The following is a 20169-nucleotide window of genomic DNA, read 5'->3' on the forward strand; positions in this document are numbered from 1 at the left end:
ACACATTAAAGATGTCTAAGTATCTTTATTTTTTCTACAATTCATGAAACTGACATAGTGGACCGATTGCTCTAGCCAATTTCAAGGATCAACTAGGTTCTTGAAACTGACATACCGGCCATAGTGGCCCCATAAATTATTTTCAATGATCAACGAGATTTCATTCAAGAGGGGAAAATTTGCAAATCAATTTGTATTACATCCAAATCAATTAATCTTCTAGATAGGAAAGCATTTGGAGGTAATTTTTTTTCTCAAAATAGTATTATTGATTATGTTCAGGTCAAATGCATCTAAAGGTCCTTTAAGTTTTTCGTTTTTCCCAAAGTGGTCCTTTAAGTTTCAAAAGTCCCAAACAAGTCATTTAAGTTTCAAAAGTCCCAAACAAGTCCTTTTGGTTTTTGAATTGTTTCAAACAAGTCCTTTTAGAGGATGATGGTGATGATTCAGATGATAGCAACAAAGAGCATTACCCACCATTTGTCATGCCTAAAAAGATGACTAATTTTAAATGTGGGTGGTAGGAGCTAGATTTGGTACCAAAGATGAGTTAGGAAGCAATTACCAACTATGCTATCTACAATAGGACTTGTTTGAAACGATTCAAAAACTAAAAGGACTTGTTTGGGAATTTTGAAACTTAAAGGACCACTTTGGGAAAAACGAAAAACTTAAAGGACCTTTAGATGCATTTGACCTTATGTTCAACTATCATAAAAGGAGAATACAACTCTACAAACGAAGTTGGGTCTAGAGGAAGGGTTAGACTCCCACGAGCAAATTAAAATTCAAATCCCGATTAAAAATGGTGTTCACAATAGTGTTCGATAATACTTTCAGCCTATAAAGCAAGGAAACACAAACACGCCGACGCAGATAATAATTTGAAAAAATGACATGATTCAAGATAATCATAGATGTCATGTCGTGTGTCCAACACTAAGACACGCCTATATGAAAATAGAAAAAAAGAGAACACCACTTATTCAAAACCACAAGAAATAGATTATAAACACATTAATTCGCCCAACTAATAAACTTTTGGAGATTATGTGATGACTGGCCACCTTCTTCTATATTATTAATAGTCATTTTCTTCATTTTCAAACACATTGCCTTTATGCCATCATCACCAACTACTTGATCCACCTTCTTCCTTAACTCTTGCCACTATATAAAGCCATCATCATCTTTCTCTAATTCAAGTCCAGTCTTCCACACATCACAAATATACGATTTATTGAGAAATTGATCAGTAAAAAATGGCCAGCACAAGAAACGTACACCAGCATGTACACCTTCTATGGTAGAATTCCATCCACAATGACTTACGAAGCAAGCAATGGCTGGATGGTTCAATATTTTACTCTGTGGTGCCCAACTAACAATTTTACCTTTAATTCCATGGAAATCATTAGGGTATGCATAGTTTACCTTGTTGTCATTACTAGGTCGAACAACCCAAAGAAAAGGCTTGTCTAGAAGATCAAGTCCTAGGGCTAGTTCATTAAATTGGTTTTGGTCCATTACTACCACACTACCAAAGGAAACATATATGACAGATTGAGGTGCATGTTTATCCAACCTGTTGTAAATTTAGGCATACATTATCTCTATAAATAATAATCTGAAGGTGAGAAAAACACAAGAAGGGGGGTTGAATTGTGTTTTAGAAAAATTCTTCGTTTCTCCTAAAAACTGAACACACTGATCAGAAGCTAAGCGAGACAGCTTCTGAAGTGATAATCAGAATCTAAATGCAGCGGAATAAAACAGAGAGAGAGAGAAGAAGAACGACACAAAGCAATTATACTGGTTCCTTCCACAATCCGGAAGTAGTCCAGTCCCCCTTGCACTTCCAAGGAGATTTCACTATGAGTAATATCTGATTACAAATGCTCAAGCACACAAGCAAGAGACTTCCAATGCTCAACCACACAAGCAAGAGACTTCCTTTGCTCAAGAACACAATCAAGAGACTTCCTGCTCAAGCACAACTGCAAGAGACTTCCTAACTAAACAAAATTACACAGAAAATTGTTTAAGGTTGAACACTTGATATACAATCAGAGGTGCTCACAATACAAATCAGATACAGACTCAATGGACTTAAGAATTTCTAAGATATGACTTTGAGACACAGAAATTCTAAGTGAATGCAGAACAATTTCAGCAGAGGTTTGGTACTTGTGAAAATCTTGTGAGTCTTTCGTTCAGCGTTCTTGCATTACCAATTCTCTAGGTCTTCACTCCTTTATATAGAGGTGTGAGAGAGACGTTGTGAAATTGCCAGCACACCAAAGAGTCGTTGTTGAAGCTTGATCTTTCACCAATAATCTTTTGCCTGATTTGGCTGTTGTCCTATGAAGAACAAATTTGAAATCCATTCCTTATCCAAAGGAACATCTATGCAGGCGAAACCGTATTCTGGAGCTGTTTTCTTGTCCTGTAGCGCGGACACAAAACAGAGTAGTGGAGAACGTGGTTGTACAATTCGTACAAAGTACAATGTCAACGCTTTCGTCCAAATTGCAAACACACGCCTTCAAACACCTTTGAAATGACCGTTGCAAACTCCACTAATCCTTTGTTTGTGTTTTCGAATCCAATAGACAGCTTTTGCATTGATAATTCTTCAATTCTTGATTCTTTGCAAATCCAGTTGATATTCAGCTTCTGGTGAAATGGCTTCTGATGAGGCAGCTTCTGATGATGCAGCTTCTGATGATATGACTTCTGCAGCTTCTGATGACGCAGCTTCTGATGATGTGGCTTCTGGACCTCTTGTCTTCAGAAGCACTATTCTTCAGGAGCAGCTTACTTCAGGAGCGCTATTTCTTCAGGAGCAGCTTGACTTCAGGAGCGCTTTTTCTCTTCAGTAGCAAGTTGCCTTCAGGAGCGTCCAAGCTTCAAATTTTTGTTGTTTCCATAGCTCTTTATTTCCTCATTCAGAACCAATGATGATGTAACTTTATAATTATGGTCCTGTACACTTGAACAAATATTAGCTAGTCCAATTTACAATTTTTAATACCTTGTTATCATCAAAACCCTTTAAGGTTCATTGTTAAACACATTTTGTTCCAACAATCTCCCCCTTTTTGATGATGACAAACAAAAGTATTTAAAATTGATCAATTGTTGTTAATCTAATTAACAAGTTGACTTTGGGGTTCTGAGGTTTGTAAGCTCAGAATCTGAGGTTTGTAAGCTCAAACTCCCCCTGAGTCTGATAGTCTTTAAGGTGAGGTTTGTAAGCTCCCCCTAAGTTCTATCCAGGTTAATTAAATTCATTTTTCGCGCAATAATATTATCAGAGCTTAAAAACAAAATTGAATCATTGAAAGAATTAACTTATAGATAAGAAGAATGGTTCAATTAATTTTACTTGAATTTTGATACTCCTTCGTTCGTTCATAGCTTATACCAATAAGGTAAAAAAATGATAGAAGGTTTTCAAAAATTTCAAATGCCATTAATGGGGCTCAGAGCCTTTAAATACTTGTCACATATACTCCCCCTTTTGTCATTATCAAAAAAAAAATTAAAATAAATTTAAGCATAAAAGACAAAAAGATATGAGAAAAACTCAAACAGGAGAGAGTATAAAAGAAAGTGAACTAAATAAGTCAGAGCAAAATATATGAACATGTATAACAATTGTCAGAAGCAGCTAAACAGTCAGAATCAGTAAGCATTCAGAAGCAAGAGAAATAAGACAAGATGGTTTCAGAAGCAAGGACTAAGAAATTTTAAAACAGACAACAAACAAAGAAAAACACAAGGGTGTGCAACTAAGGGTTGGTTTGTTGTTGTTTCTTCATCTCTTCCATTTCTTCAATCTTCTTCTTCAACAGTTCTTCAAGTTGTTGTTGCCTCTGAAGAAGAGCTTGTTCCCTTTCTCTAGCTTCTTGCTGCTGCTGTGCCATCTGTTTCTTCAGAAGCTTACACAGCCTTGCTTCTCTGGTCAAGTAATCCGTTTCAAAGAAGAAAGGCTGGTTTGCCAGGAGCAGTGTAGAACTTCTTACTCTAAGACTCTGATTCACTTGCTCCATTAGCCTTCTGACTGAAGCTTGCTTGACTCTGATGCATTTGGCCTTGATTTCTTCAATAACCCCAGCTGCCCAGTTTTGAAGAGATGCCCAGGAGTCTTCATATGCACCTGTGAGATCAATTGTCCTTCTTTGATCCACCAGATTATGCATCTGACTCAAGATTGTGAGAAGCTCAGAATTAATATATCCAGATTCCAGGATGTTTGTGGGTGGATGATCAAGGGTTTCAAGATCAGAATCACTGATTTCTAAATCTTGAATGGGGTTAGGAATTGGAAAGGTAAGGTGTGTTTGTGTGTTTGAAGACGAAGGCTGGTCAGAATCAATGTGTGTGGTGGAGGTTGAGTCTTGAACATTGACTTGAGAGATGTCAACATCCATGGGAGTTGGTTCTGGAGAGTGTTCAGGTAAAGGTTGAAATTCAGTTTCAGTTGGTGGTTGTTGTAGTGAAGTTGTTGTTTGATTGTTGAGTTGGGGGTCAATGATGGCTATTGGTGATTGTGGGGGTGTTGTGGGTTTTTGTGGTTCAGGTGTTTGTTGATGGGGGTTTTCTGAAACAACATTTTCAGAAGCAGCTGCTTCTGGAGTTGTTTCAGAGGCCTTTTCTGAAGTTTTGTCTATGGGTAATTCACCTGAGTAGTGGAGAGCAAGATTGTCTAAGACAGAAGTGTCTTCTATTTGTTCAGGTGCTGATGGTGAAGAGGGTGAAGTGGGGATAGAGGTGACTGGAATCTGGATTACCTGATCTGCAGGGTCAGCTTCAGAAGTGATCTTCTGTGGATCAGCAGATTGAGAAACTGCTTCTGAAGTTCCCTCTTCTGGAGCATTTTCAAAGACGAGCATCATATCGTCTTCCTCATTGTCTTCAGTAGGTTTACCAGCAATGGCTCTTACTTCAGCCAGTTTATCTTTGTAGAACCTATCACAGTCCTCCAATCCCAAAGCCTTGAGCTTTTCATCTCTTTGATGAATGTATTGAGCTTTTTGATCCTTTCTTTCTGATATAAGATCAGCAGCACGTTCATCTGCCATCCTTTTCCTTATTCGAGTCATCTCAACCATAGGACTCACAAGTTGAAGGGGAGCCTTCTTCTTCTTCAGCTTGGGATCAGCCTCCTCTTTCTCTATTTCTTCAAGAGCTTCATCCAGCTGCTCTTGAGTGATTACCAAGTCTGCCTTACCTTTTCTCCTCTTCTGTGGAATAGAAGCAGCACCAACCTTCTGCATCTTTCCTTTTTCCTTGATAAAAACAGGTTTAGCAGCTTCTGACTCAGTACTAGTTCTGGCCTTCTTTCCTTTAGTAGGAGCAGCTTCTGATTCAGAACTAGTTCTGGCCCTTTTCCCTTCAGGTGCCTCAGAAACAGCAGCTTCTGACACAGCAACTGCCTTGGCCTTCTTGCCTTTCCCTTTAGCAAGAGCAGCTTCCTCCTGAGACCTTGCATCTTCCTCCAAGACGTACTCAGCTACTGATTGAACTAGGAAATCAGAGTCACTTTCCTTAAAGATGGGAGGAAAGTCCCTGATTATCTCAGTTTCAGCAGTTGTCATCTCTAACCACTTTTCATCTTTAGGGGCTTCTTTGATGAACTTCATAGAGCATAAGCTCCTGCTACTGATAGTCCTTTCAGCAGTAGAGACTTCGAAACATTTATCAGAAGCACTCCTTGTCCTTTTTAAGAACTCCAGCACCCTTCCTTGATGAAAGATTTCAGAAAGCAATCTTCCATAGGGTACTTGTTTTCTTCCTCTTGTAGTGCTTTCGTTTATGGCCCAGCAGAGATGATCCATTACATATCTGGGGAAGTTTATCTTTTCAAGATTGGTCATGAAATAAATTGCTAGCTTCTGTTGGTTGTTGGGTTGGTCAGACCCTCCTGCTCTTTGAAAGAAGCAATCATTACTGAATTTCACCAACATTCTGTTGTGAATCTCCATCTCTGAAGGCTTGGCATCTTTCTTCCCACCCAGAAGAGAGTTGTAGTAACCTTTTAGCAGGACATCTTCCTTCCTGACTATTTCTTGGAATCTTCCCTCTGCATGCATCCTACAAGCTTTAGCTATAACGTCCTCAGTGATGGTTATAGGAATGCCCATCACTTCAGACCTTATTTCTAAGCTATCAAATGATGTAGGATTCATATCCATGACCATTTTCCCTTTCTTTGACCCCGCTTGTTTGCTTACGACTTTTGCAGGCTTTTCATTGTACACTTCAGCTTTTAACCAAAAGTCCTTGACCAAGTTCACATATGTTGGCCCATTTAGCATCTTGAAATACTCAGACATCATCTGAGTTTCTATCAAACCTTCCATGTTTACTTCATACTTCTTGAGTGAAGCAAAATCCACCGGTGACTCTACTTGAACTATTAAGGATTCCCATGGAATATCCATAGTCTTCTTTTTGTAGATGGACCCAGATTCTGATACGCTTTGCTTGTTTGATGTAGATTCTGAAACTTTTGAGCTTGATGATGCCATTTGATGATTTACGAAGATTTGAAGAAGATGAAGATTTTAGGGTTCTAAGGTTGAGAGAATGCGCTTACTTCGCAAGAGGTTTGAGAGCAAATGTGTTTGTTGTGAGTGAGTAGTGTGTGAATTGACAAAGTGTTAAAAGTAAAACGATTGCAATTCAAAAGAGACAAACAAACATAACATTAATGACAAAATTGGGGGCGCGTGAAAAGTACTTTCAAAGCTTTTAAATCATCATTGCCCTTTTAGTTATACACCAACACATACAGGCCACGTAAGAAGTTCACAGAGTAACTACCAAGTTAGTGGGCCAAAAGTTACTTTTTAAAAGGTAACTTCCAACGTTTCCACTAATTCAACTATTCAGAAGCAATAAATCCAGCTTCTGGACTTCAGATGCTGACGTCATCATCAGAAGCGAGTTTTCCTCAGAACCTCAATAAAGAGCTTCTGATGGACTACTGCTTCTGAACTAACTTCAGAACCTAAAATCCTATTCAGGAGCAAGCAAGCATTTAATCAGATACAAAGTGCATGTTCAAATTTTTCTTTATAAAATCAAATCTTTCAACAGTTAAAGGCTTAGTAAATATATCAGCCCATTGATTTTCAGTATCAATGAATTGTATATCTAAAATTCCTTTTTGAACATAATCTCTGATAAAATGGTGTTTGATTTCAATGTGCTTCGCTCTTGAATGCAAAATTGGATTTTTAGACAAACAAATAGCAGCAGTATTATCACAATAAATGGGAATACTGTTAGCAGTTATCTGATAATCTTCCAACTGATGTTTCATCCAAAGTAGTTGTGTACAACAACTTGCAGCTGAAATGTATTCTGCTTCTGCTGTAGACATAGCAATAGTTGTTTGTCTTTTGCTAGCCCAGGATATAAGATTATCACCCAGAAATTGACAATTGCCACTGGTTGACTTTCTTTCAATCCTATCACCAGCATAATCAGCATCACAGAATCCAATTAGCTTATAATCTAAGGATTTCCTATAAAGGAGTCCAAGATTGGTTGTTCCTTTCAAATACCTGAAGATTCTCTTGACAGCAGTCATATGAGATTCTCTAGGATCTGATTGGAATCTTGCACACAAGCATACACTGAATAAAATATCTGGCCTAGATGCAGTGAGGTATAACAAAGAACCAATCATACCTCTATACAGCTTCTGATCTACTTTAGTTCCTTCATCTTCTTTGCTCAGGTTGCACGTAGGATGCATTGGAGTGTTCATCACTTTACAATCTTCAAGTTTGAACTTCTTCAGAAGCTCCTTTGTGTACTTTGATTGATGAACATAGACTCCATCTTTGCATTGATTGATTTGAATGCCAAGGAAGAACTTCAGCTCTCCCATCATGCTCATTTCAAATTCATCCTGCATTAACTCAGAAAATTCCTTGCAAAGAGATGCATTAGTAGAACCAAATATTATATCATCAACATATATTTGCACAACAAGAATATCTTTCCCAAGGGTCCTTCTGAAGAGTGTAGTGTCAACCTGTCCTCTCTTAAAATCATTTTTGATTAAGAAATTACTTAGTCTATCATACCAAGCTCTGGGAGCTTGTTTCAAGCCATATAGTGATTTCTTCAATTTAAAAACATGGTCAGGATATTTAATATCCTCAAATCCAGGAGGTTGCTTAACATACACTTCTTCTTCTATGACACCATTGAGAAATGCACTCTTGACATCCATCTGATATAATATTATGCCATGATTAACTGCATAGGAAAGAAGTAACCTGATTGCTTCCAATCTTGCAACTGGAGCAAACGTTTCAGTGTAATCAATGCCTTCTTGTTGACTATACCCTTGTGCAACAAGTCTGGCTTTGTTTCTTGTTACTTCACCTTGCTCATTCAGCTTGTTTCTGAATACCCATTTTGTTCCAATAATGTTCTTGTGCTGAGGTTTGGGTACCAGATCCCACACATCATTTCTTTGAAATTGATTCAACTCTTCTTACATAGCTAGGATCCATCCATCATCTGAAAGTGCTTCATCAACTGTTGTAGGTTCAATCATTGAGATTAGTCCAATCATTGACTCTTCTTGTCTGAAATGTGATCTTGTTCTTCTTGAACTATCTTTGTTTCCAATGATTAGCTCTTCAGGATGTGAAGACTTGTGTTTGAATGTGTTTCTGGGAGGATCTTCTTGATGTGAGTCATCTTGTGCTTCATCAGAAGCAGCTTCATCTTGTGCTTCTGATGTGGGTTCAGCTTCTGGACTATCTTCAGACTCAGCTATCTGATCAGGTTCTGGAGTAGCTTCAGGAACCTGTATCTCTGCAAAACTTTCACCTTGCTTTGAAGTTTTATCTTCAAGCTCTTTGTCATCAAATTTAACGTGCATAGATTCTTCAACACAGAGTGTTTCTGAATTATACACCCTGTATGCCTTTGACCTTTCAGAGTAACCTAAAAAGATTCCTCTTTGGGCCTTGGCATCAAATTTCTTTAGGTAGAGCTTGTTGTTCAGAATGTAACATGTACATCCAAATTGATGAAAGTAAGAGATATTGGGTTTTCTTCCTTTAAAGAGTTCATATGCTGTTTTCTCCAAAATAGGTCTAATATAGATCCTGTTTTGAACATAGCATGCTGTATTCACTGCTTCTGCCCAAAAATGTTTTGGTAAATTGTTTTCATGAATCATGGTTCTGGCCATTTCTTGTAAAGTTCTATTCTTTCTCTCTACAACCCCATTTTGTTGTGGTGTTCTAGGAGAAGAGAATTCATGGAAAATTCCATGTTTTTCACAAAAAGCTTCAAATGGCTCATTTTCAAATTCTCCACCATGATCACTTCTGACTTTCAAAATTTTTGATTCTTTTTCAGATTGAATTTGAGTGCAGAAGCTACTGAATACATCACACGCAACATCTTTACTCTTTATGAATTTCACCCAAGTCCATCTGCTGTAATCATCAACAATGACTAATCCATATCTACTTCCATATAAGGATGCAGTACTTACTGGTCCAAATAAATCAATATGGAGTAATTCTAAAGGTCTTGAGGTTGAAACAATATCTTTTGTTTTAAAAGATGATTTCACAATTTTCCCTCTCTGACATGCACCACAGAGTGCATCTGAATAATAGTCAATGTCTGGTAGCCCTTTCACAAGTTGTAACTTACTAAGCTTAGAGATTAACCTCCAGTTAGCATGTCCCAACCTTCTGTGCCACATCCATTTCTTATCATTCACTGATAGTAGGCACATCACCTTCTGATCAGCCAGTTCAGAAAAATTGATTTTATAGACATTGTCAACTCTCTTTCCTTTAAACACAATGGATTTGTCTTCCTTGTTGATTACTGTACAGTTGGGTTTTTCAAAAAGCACATCATAACCATTATCACAAAATTGACTAATGCTCAAAAGGTTATGTTCAAGACCATCTACCAACCATACATTATTAATTGAGGTAGAGGAGTTACCAATAGTTCCTGTACCTATGATCTTTCCTGACTGGTTGCCTCCAAATTTCACATTTCCTCCCTCTTTCATTGTTAGGCTGAGGAACATGGACTTGTCTCCTGTCATGTGTCTTGAGCAACCACTGTCTAGGTACCATGATCTTTGCTTTGGCACTGCTCTTAGACATACCTGCATCATTGACATTTTTAGATTTAGGTACCCATTGTTCTATGGGTCCTGGAAGGTTAGTACTTAAGGCTTTACTCTTCACTTCTTGTACCTTGTGCTGTGAGTTGGGTTGCTTCTGATTAACCATCACCTTAGGTTTTGGTACTTCAGAAGCAGTAACTGTCTTCTTCTGAAACTTAGACTTCAGAACCCCAGATTTTGGTTTCACCAGACTCTGAGGAATAGGTTCTGATCTTTTCAGGATCCTAACCTTTGAAGTTTTGGAATCAGATTTGATCATAGCCTTTGACTTAGAGTTCTTTGGCTTTGAAGTAATCTTAGCCTTAGAACTAGAAGCTTCAGGTTCTGATTGAACAACAGTTTCCAACTCAGCCCCTTCTGGTACAAAGAATGTTTTCAGACCTTCCTTGATGCATTCACAACAAGACTTTAGATTGGTTTTCTCCAGTTTCACTTCTGGAAAACCAATTCCTCTGCCATTGTTCTTGTAAATGCTATAAATCATAGAAGCCACTCTGCTTCTGTCAATGCCAGATATAATAAAATCTTCAAGAGCAATTTCATGGTTACTTAAAGGTTTTTCATTACACTTTTCTTGTAGCTTCTGACATAAGAACCTGAGCTGATCTTCATATGTTTTACACATGAAGTCAAAGCCCCTAAGTCCTTGTTCAGAAGCTTTCAGATCCAATAAAGTTGATTTTTGCTGTTGTACCAAATCAGCATATTTTTCTTTTAAATCCTTCAACTCATTGGTTCTTACTTCAAAATGTGTAAGAAGTTCTTTAAGTGACTCAACAAGTTCATCTCTGGGAATTTTGGAATATACCTCGTTTTCATCTTCTGAGTCTGAATCTGACCCAGCTTCTGAAGTTGCTGTTGCTACCAACCCAACAACTACCTTTGCATCTTCATCAGCTTCCTCTTTATCAGATCCAGATTCACTACCCAAATCATCCCAGGTTGCCATTAAACTCTGCTTAATCTGCTTCTTGAATTTGCTTGGTTTGAATGTAGACCTCTTTGACTTGTCCTTTGACTTTTCTCTTTGAAGATCAGGGCATTCAGCAATGAAGTGACCTGGCTTCTTACAGTTGAAGCATCCCTTCTGATCTTCTTTCCTTGAGCTTCTGGAGTTACCCCTTCTGGAGAGAAACTTTCTGTTCTTCTTGGCCAGATATTGAAGTCTGTTTGAGAGCATGGCCATTTCTGCAGCATCTGGTTCAGAGTCTGAACTTGACTGTTCTTCCTCTTCAGATTCAACCACTTTGAGAGCTTTTGATGACTTGCCTTTGGATGGAAGAGCTATTGATTTACTCTTCTTAGTAGACTCATGTTCATTAAGACTTAACTCATGAACTTTTAGAGAACTAACAAGATCTTCGACACTTAAAGTGTTTAAATCTTTAGCTTCCTCAATGGCAGTTACTTTTGGTCTCCATCTGGCAGGTAAGCTTCTGAGTATCTTGCTTACATGATCAGAAGCAACATAGCTCTTCCTTAGAATCTGTAGACCAGAAACTAAGGTTTGAAACCTTGAGTACATCTCCTCAATAGTTTCATCATCCTTCATTTTGAATAACTCATACTGATGTACAAGCAGGAGAGCCTTTGCTTCTTTGACCTTCTTGCTCCCTTCATAATTTGAACAGAGAGAAGCAAACATAGCTTTAGCAGTGGATTTGTCACTCATCTTCATGTATTCTGCTTTGGGTATGGCAGTGACAAGAGCTCCTCTGATAATATGATGCTTCTTGTAAAGTTTCCTCAGTTCTGGAGTATGTTTCTTTCTATCCACAGCAGCTCCTTCTTCATCAAGGACTAAATCACCAACACCATCTTCCAGAATATCCCATAATTCTTCATCTAGGCTCATGATGTAACTGTAAAAGTTGGTCTTCCACCAAGAGAACTCTTCAGCATCTCCATTGAACTTTGGAACTTTTCCAATACTGGTTTTCTTACTATCACTATAATCATGTGAGACATGTTTATAGCTAGTATCACCAGGACCAGTAGGAGTAGGAGTAGACATGTTTTTCTCAGATCTTTGACTGTTGCACGGTTAAGTGTTACACAACAGACCAAGGCTCTGATACCAATTGAAGGTGAAAAAAACACAAGAAGGGGGGTTGAATTGTGTTTTAGAAAAATTCTTCGTTTCTCCTAAAAACTGAACACACTGATCAGAAGCTAAGCGAGACAGCTTCTGAAGTGATAATCAGAATCTAAATGCAGCGGAATAAAACAGAGAGAGAGAGAGAAGAAGAACGACACAAAGCAATTATACTGGTTCCTTCCACAATCCGGAAGTAGTCCAGTCCCCCTTGCACTTCCAAGGAGATTTCACTATGAGTAATATCTGATTACAAATGCTCAAGCACACAAGCAAGAGACTTCCAATGCTCAAGCACACAAGCAAGAGACTTCCTTTGCTCAAGAACACAATCAAGAGACTTCCTGCTCAAGCACAACTGCAAGAGACTTCCTAACTAAACAAAATTACACAGAAAATTGTTTAAGGTTGAACACTTGATATACAATCAGAGGTGCTCACAATACAAATCAGATACAGACTCAATGGACTTAAGAATTTCTAAGATATGACTTTGAGACACAGAAATTCTAAGTGAATGCAGAACAATTTCAGCAGAGGTTTGGTACTTGTGAAAATCTTGTGAGTCTTTCGTTCAGCGTTCTTGCATTACCAATTCTCTAGGTCTTCACTCCTTTATATAGAGGTGTGAGAGAGACGTTGTGAAATTGCCAGCACACCAAAGAGTCGTTGTTGAAGCTTGATCTTTCACCAATAATCTTTTGCCTGATTTGGCTGTTGTCCTATGAAGAACAAATTTGAAATCCATTCCTTATCCAAAGGAACATCTATGCAGGCGAAACCGTATTCTGGAGCTGTTTTCTTGTCCTGTAGCGCGGACACAAAACAGAGTAGTGGAGAACGTGGTTGTACAATTCGTACAAAGTACAATGTCAACGCTTTCGTCCAAATTGCAAACACACGCCTTCAAACACCTTTGAAATGACCGTTGCAAACTCCACTAATCCTTTGTTTGTGTTTTCGAATCCAATAGACAGCTTTTGCATTGATAATTCTTCAATTCTTGATTCTTTGCAAATCCAGTTGATATTCAGCTTCTGGTGAAATGGCTTCTGATGAGGCAGCTTCTGATGATGCAGCTTCTGATGATATGACTTCTGCAGCTTCTGATGACGCAGCTTCTGATGATGTGGCTTCTGGACCTCTTGTCTTCAGAAGCACTATTCTTCAGGAGCAGCTTACTTCAGGAGCGCTATTTCTTCAGGAGCAGCTTGACTTCAGGAGCGCTTTTTCTCTTCAGTAGCAAGTTGCCTTCAGGAGCGTCCAAGCTTCAAATTTTTGTTGTTTCCATAGCTCTTTATTTCCTCATTCAGAACCAATGATGATGTAACTTTATAATTATGGTCCTGTACACTTGAACAAATATTAGCTAGTCCAATTTACAATTTTTAATACCTTGTTATCATCAAAACCCTTTAAGGTTCATTGTTAAACACATTTTGTTCCAACATAATCAATATATAAATATAAGAATCAATTAAATATAATGAGAAAAATCAAGAGAGGTTTCAAGGAAACTTATCTGTCTTGATTTTGGTGTAGAATTATATCACCGTCTTGAGACAACTTGAATCAAACTCGTCGTAGAATCAACCGCAAAGACTACAAAAACGAACAAACGATGGACGTAGTCTGAGACGTGCTGATCGCACTGTCCTTAAGGATTTTCCGCGTAATTATACGCTAATCCCCCAGGATTTAACAGACCCTTCTCGATGTAAAATCGAGGAAACAGAACTGACAAGAAAAATAATTTCAGGAAGATGTAACCCAAAAGACAATAGAAAGTGAGGGACAAGTTTCTTGTTTTTTGATAAAGCTCAAAGCCAAGTGATAAAAGCCATTATCCATGCAATACGTGAATTCATTTTATATGCACCATATCATTGTTAAGTCAAGCAAGAATAATTCCTTCTAAATTGCTATTAAAAGAAACGTTATACTTTGACTTGGCAAATAAGTGCTCAAATAAAATAGTTAAGAAAAAGAACAATAATATTCCCACATTCAAGAGATATAAAGGAAAGGCAGTTACAAAAATTTGGATTTAAAAGCATGTCTGGAAAACCAAGTCAAACACAATAATTACTCATATGATAATAATTTTTAATTAAAATACTTTTCTATATTTCTCAGTTAAAAATATGGGACACAAAATATTTGAAACTTTTGAAATATATATTAAATTTACAACAATCCCCCACATATTTCAAAAGTTTAAAATAAGTTAGAAAAAGGACTTCCTGGGTTAACATCCTAGATGTGATGCATCAAACTGGTGTAGCAAGCTATATGAACCAGCCCTAGAATGATAATACTTAACACACAGTGAAGTTGGTGTAGCAAGCTATATGAACCAAAATCACTTGATGTATGTTAGCGGTATACCATTCGCATCACACCCCCACAATTCTTGTCGTTGGCGCTGCGGTGCGCGAATAGGCCGTGCGCGTGCCTGGATTATTTCATGAGTGCTCCAGAGATTTCGCCAAGATCCCATACAAGCGGCCCCACTTGACACTCACATAGGTGATTTCATCAAGTGTATGCTGCAAATCATACACCACCCATAAGGGATATGAAATTCATTAAAAGCTTTATAGGCTTATCCTCTCAATAATGCAGTGTCTAGCACTTCTCATACACACCATAGGAAAGGGACGAAAACAAAAATTAATTAACTAATTTTTGGTGCTAGCAGAACTAATAAGTGACTTGTTCTTACCCATATGAACCTTATTCATGGGATCTCCAATCACAAAGGTTGGGTTCCCATCACTTATTAATTTCGAGTGGCTTAAGTCCCAATCCCCTCGATGTACACAATTTATTTCATCCCAAGGGGTTTTGTTTAGTAGCTACTTTATACACAAATGATGAAGACAATTTTCTTTCATCATATAAGATTGACTAAGACGTCTCAAAGTCAATCAACTTCATATATTTATCAAAGTCTATAATAATAAACTTGATCTCTATAATTATTTTTATACATGTCTGCTTACATTATTATTAAGCAACATCAATATCAATGTGGATAAATATAAATCTATTTGTAGATTTATAATACAGGTCTGCTTGAATGACTTCAAGCGACAAGATCACCACAATAAGTAAAGTAATTGTACATTTTGATTTATTCTTATTGAATTTCAATTTCAATTAACATCATTGCATTATTTTGATACAATGGTTCATCAACTCTAAACAATATTTCATATATTGTCAAACTGACTTCCTTCGTATACTTCATCAGGTCTACTTAGATAAATTCTAAGCGACAAACCCCCACATTGAGAAAATATAACTCTATGTGTGAATTTTATTCAAGTCTACTTGAATTATTTTTCAAGTGACAACACACCCACATTGGAGAAAATAAATCCACACATAGAAAAATCAACATCATAGTATTATTTTAATACAATAGATATTCGACAACATTACACCAATATTTTACGGTGTATCTCGGTATATATCTCATGGGTTTAGCAAGTGTCACAAAATTATATTCAGGTCTACTTAGATTATTTTTAAACGACAACATCTTAATGACAATTGTTTCACTATGCATCTCCATGAATTTCTCAATTTTACTACTAATAATTTAAATGATAATTCACAAAATAAATTATTAAATTATGCTCTTAATTTACCCACGTACAAATTAAGAACCAAAATATTATAAAGGCAATACACGATTTAATAGTCATTTGGCAGCAAAGATCATTTCAATACTCTTGTACTAATAATATCATGGCCAATCCTAGACCAAACGAAAGCTAGCTCAAAATTATATAGTCACACAAAATTATTTCCAAATAATTTCTCATATTCAACAATAAATATTTTTCTGAAACAACAGTGTTGGAACAAAATGTGTTTAACAATGAACCTTAAAGGGTTTTGATGATAACAAGGTATTAAAAATTGTAAATTGGACTAGCTAATATTTGTTCAAGTGTACAGGACCATAATTATATAGTTACATCATCATTGGTTCTGAATGAGCAAATAAAGAGCTATGGAAACAACAAAAATTTGAAGCTTGGACGCTCCTGAAGGCAACTTGCTACTGAAGAGAAAAAGCGCTCCTGAAGTCAAGCTGCTCCTGAAGAAATAGCGCTCCTGAAGTAAGCTGCTCCTGAAGAATAGTGCTTCTGAAGACAAGAGGTCCAGAAGCCACATCATCAGAAGCTGCGTCATCAGAAGCTGCAGAAGTCATATCATCAGAAGCTGCATCATCAGAAGCTGCCTCATCAGAAGCCATTTCACCAGAAGCTGAATATCAACTGGATTTGCAAAGAATCAAGAATTGAAGAATTATCAATGCAAAAGCTGTCTATTGGATTCGAAAACACAAACAAAGGATTAGTGGAGTTTGCAACGGTCATTTCAAAGGTGTTTGAAGGCGTGTGTTTGCAATTTGGACGAAAGCGTTGACATTGTACTTTGTACGAATTGTACAACCACGTTCTCCACTACTCTGTTTTGTGTCCGCGCTACAGGACAAGAAAACAGCTCCAGAATACGGTTTCGCCTGCATAGATGTTCCTTTGGATAAGGAATGGATTTCAAATTTGTTCTTCATAGGACAACAGCCAAATCAGGCAAAAGATTATTGGTGAAAGATCAAGCTTCAACAACGACTCTTTGGTGTGCTGGCAATTTCACAACGTCTCTCTCACACCTCTATATAAAGGAGTGAAGACCTAGAGAATTGGTAATGCAAGAACGCTGAACGAAAGACTCACAAGATTTTCACAAGTACCAAACCTCTGCTGAAATTGTTCTGCATTCACTTAGAATTTCTGTGTCTCAAAGTCATATCTTAGAAATTCTTAAGTCCATTGAGTCTGTATCTGATTTGTATTGTGAGCACCTCTGATTGTATATCAAGTGTTCAACCTTAAACAATTTTCTGTGTAATTTTGTTTAGTTAGGAAGTCTCTTGCAGTTGTGCTTGAGCAGGAAGTCTCTTGATTGTGTTCTTGAGCAAAGGAAGTCTCTTGCTTGTGTGCTTGAGCATTGGAAGTCTCTTGCTTGTGTGCTTGAGCATTTGTAATCAGATATTACTCATAGTGAAATCTCCTTGGAAGTGCAAGGGGGACTGGACTACTTCCGGATTGTGGAAGGAACCAGTATAATTGCTTTGTGTCGTTCTTCTTCTCTCTCTCTCTGTTTTATTCCGCTGCATTTAGATTCTGATTATCACTTCAGAAGCTGTCTCGCTTAGCTTCTGATCAGTGTGTTCAGTTTTTAGGAGAAACGAAGAATTTTTCTAAAACACAATTCAACCCCCCTTCTTGTGTTTTTCTCACCTTCAATTGGTATCTAGAGCCTTGGTCTGTTGTGTAACACTTAACCGTGCAACAGTCAAAGATCTGAGAAAAACATGTCTACTCATACTCCTACTGGTCCTGGTGATACTAGCTATAAACATGTCTCACATGATTATAGTGATAGTAAGAAAACCAGTATTGGAAAAGTTCCAAAGTTCAATGGAGATGCTGAAGAGTTCTCTTGGTGGAAGACCAACTTTTACAGTTACATCATGAGCCTAGATGAAGAATTATGGGATATTCTGGAAGATGGTGTTGGTGATTTAGTCCTTGATGAAGAAGGAGCTGCTGTGGATAGAAAGAAACATACTCCAGAACTGAGGAAACTTTACAAGAAGCATCATATTATCAGAGGAGCTCTTGTCACTGCCATACCCAAAGCAGAATACATGAAGATGAGTGACAAATCCACTGCTAAAGCTATGTTTGCTTCTCTCTGTTCAAATTATGAAGGGAGCAAGAAGGTCAAAGAAGCAAAGGCTCTCCTGCTTGTACATCAGTATGAGTTATTCAAAATGAAGGATGATGAAACTATTGAGGAGATGTACTCAAGGTTTCAAACCTTAGTTTCTGGTCTACAGATTCTAAAGAAGAGCTATGTTGCTTCTGATCATGTAAGCAAGATACTCAGAAGCTTACCTGCCAGATGGAGACCAAAAGTGACTGCCATTGAGGAAGCTAAAGATTTAAACACTTTAAGTGTCGAAGATCTTGTTAGTTCTCTCAAAGTTCATGAGTTAAGTCTTAATGAACATGAGTCTACTAAGAAGAGTAAATCAATAGCTCTTCCATCCAAAGGCAAGTCATCAAAAGCTCTCAAAGTGGTTGAATCTGAAGAGGAAGAACAGTCAAGTTCAGACTCTGAACCAGATGCTGCAGAAATGGCCATGCTCTCAAACAGACTTCAATATCTGGCCAAGAAGAACAGAAAGTTTCTCTCCAGAAGGGGTAACTCCAGAAGCTCAAGGAAAGAAGATCAGAAGGGATGCTTCAACTGTAAGAAGCCAGGTCACTTCATTGCTGAATGCCCTGATCTTCAAAGAGAAAAGTCAAAGGACAAGTCAAAGAGGTCTACATTCAAACCAAGCAAATTCAAGAAGCAGATTAAGCAGAGTTTAATGGCAACCTGGGATGATTTGGGTAGTGAATCTGGATCTGATAAAGAGGAAGCTGATGAAGATGCAAAGGTAGTTGTTGGGTTGGTAGCAACAGCAACTTCAGAAGCTGGGTCAGATTCAGACTCAGAAGATGAAAACGAGGTATATTCCAAAATTCCCAGAGATGAACTTGTTGAGTCACTTAAAGAACTTCTTACACATTTTGAAGTAAGAACCAATGAGTTGAAGGATTTAAAAGAAAAATATGCTGATTTGGTACAACAGCAAAAATCAACTTTATTGGATCTGAAAGCTTCTGAACAAGGACTTAGGGGCTTTGACTTCATGTGTAAAACATATGAAGATCAGCTCAGGTTCTTATGTCAGAAGCTACAAGAAAAGTGTAATGAAAAACCTTTAAGTAACCATGAAATTGCTCTTGAAGATTTTATTATATCTGGCATTGACAGAAGCAGAGTGGCTTCTATGATTTATAGCATTTACAAGAACAATGGCAGAGGAATTGGTTTTCCAGAAGTGAAACTGGAGAAAACCAATCTAAAGTCTTGTTGTGAATGCATCAAGGAAGGTCTGAAAACATTCTTTGTACCAGAAGGGGCTGAGTTGGAAACTGTTGTTCAATCAGAACCTGAAGCTTCTAGTTCTAAGGCTAAGATTACTTCAAAGCCAAAGAACTCTAAGTCAAAGGCTATGATCAAATCTGATTCCAAAACTTCAAAGGTTAGGATCCTGAAAAGATCAGAACCTATTCCTCAGAGTCTGGTGAAACCAAAATCTGGGGTTCTGAAGTCTAAGTTTCAGAAGAAGACAGTTACTGCTTCTGAAGTACCAAAACCTAAGGTGATGGTTAATCAGAAGCAACCCAACTCACAGCACAAGGTACAAGAAGTGAAGAGTAAAGCCTTAAGTACTAACCTTCCAGGACCCATAGAACAATGGGTACCTAAATCTAAAAATGTCAATGATGCAGGTATGTCTAAGAGCAGTGCCAAAGCAAAGATCATGGTACCTAGACAGTGGTTGCTCAAGACACATGACAGGAGACAAGTCCATGTTCCTCAGCCTAACAATGAAAGAGGGAGGAAATGTGAAATTTGGAGGCAACCAGTCAGGCAAGATCATAGGTACAGGAACTATTGGTAACTCCTCTACCTCAATTAATAATGTATGGTTGGTAGATGGTCTTGAACATAACCTTTTGAGCATTAGTCAATTTTGTGATAATGGTTATGATGTGCTTTTTGAAAAACCCAACTGTACAGTAATCAACAAGGAAGACAAATCCATTGTGTTCAAAGGAAAGAGAGTTGACAATGTCTATAAAATCAATTTTTCTGAACTGGCTGATCAGAAGGTGATGTGCCTACTATCAGTGAATGATAAGAAATGGATGTGGCACAGAAGGTTGGGACATGCTAA

The 20169-nt window shown here is 37.6% G+C and overlaps 1 protein-coding gene across 1 annotated transcript in view; it reads right to left on the reverse strand.

Annotated features, from left to right (window-relative positions):
- Positions 1–762: 762 nt before the first annotated feature.
- The window catches only part of LOC146904365 (UDP-glycosyltransferase 83A1-like), a 31047-nt gene continuing 11640 nt past the window's right edge, over positions 763–20169 (reverse strand). The window contains exon 3 of the mRNA XM_085727212.1: positions 763–1585. Coding sequence (XP_085583338.1) covers positions 1171–1585 — 415 coding nt within the window. The 3' untranslated portion in view covers positions 763–1170. The remainder of the gene's footprint in view (positions 1586–20169) is intronic.

Source organism: Medicago sativa, chromosome 7 (genome assembly GCF_051527215.1).
Source record: "Medicago sativa cultivar Bolivia chromosome 7, Bolivia_mono, whole genome shotgun sequence".
Taxonomy (NCBI): Eukaryota; Viridiplantae; Streptophyta; class Magnoliopsida; order Fabales; family Fabaceae; genus Medicago; species Medicago sativa.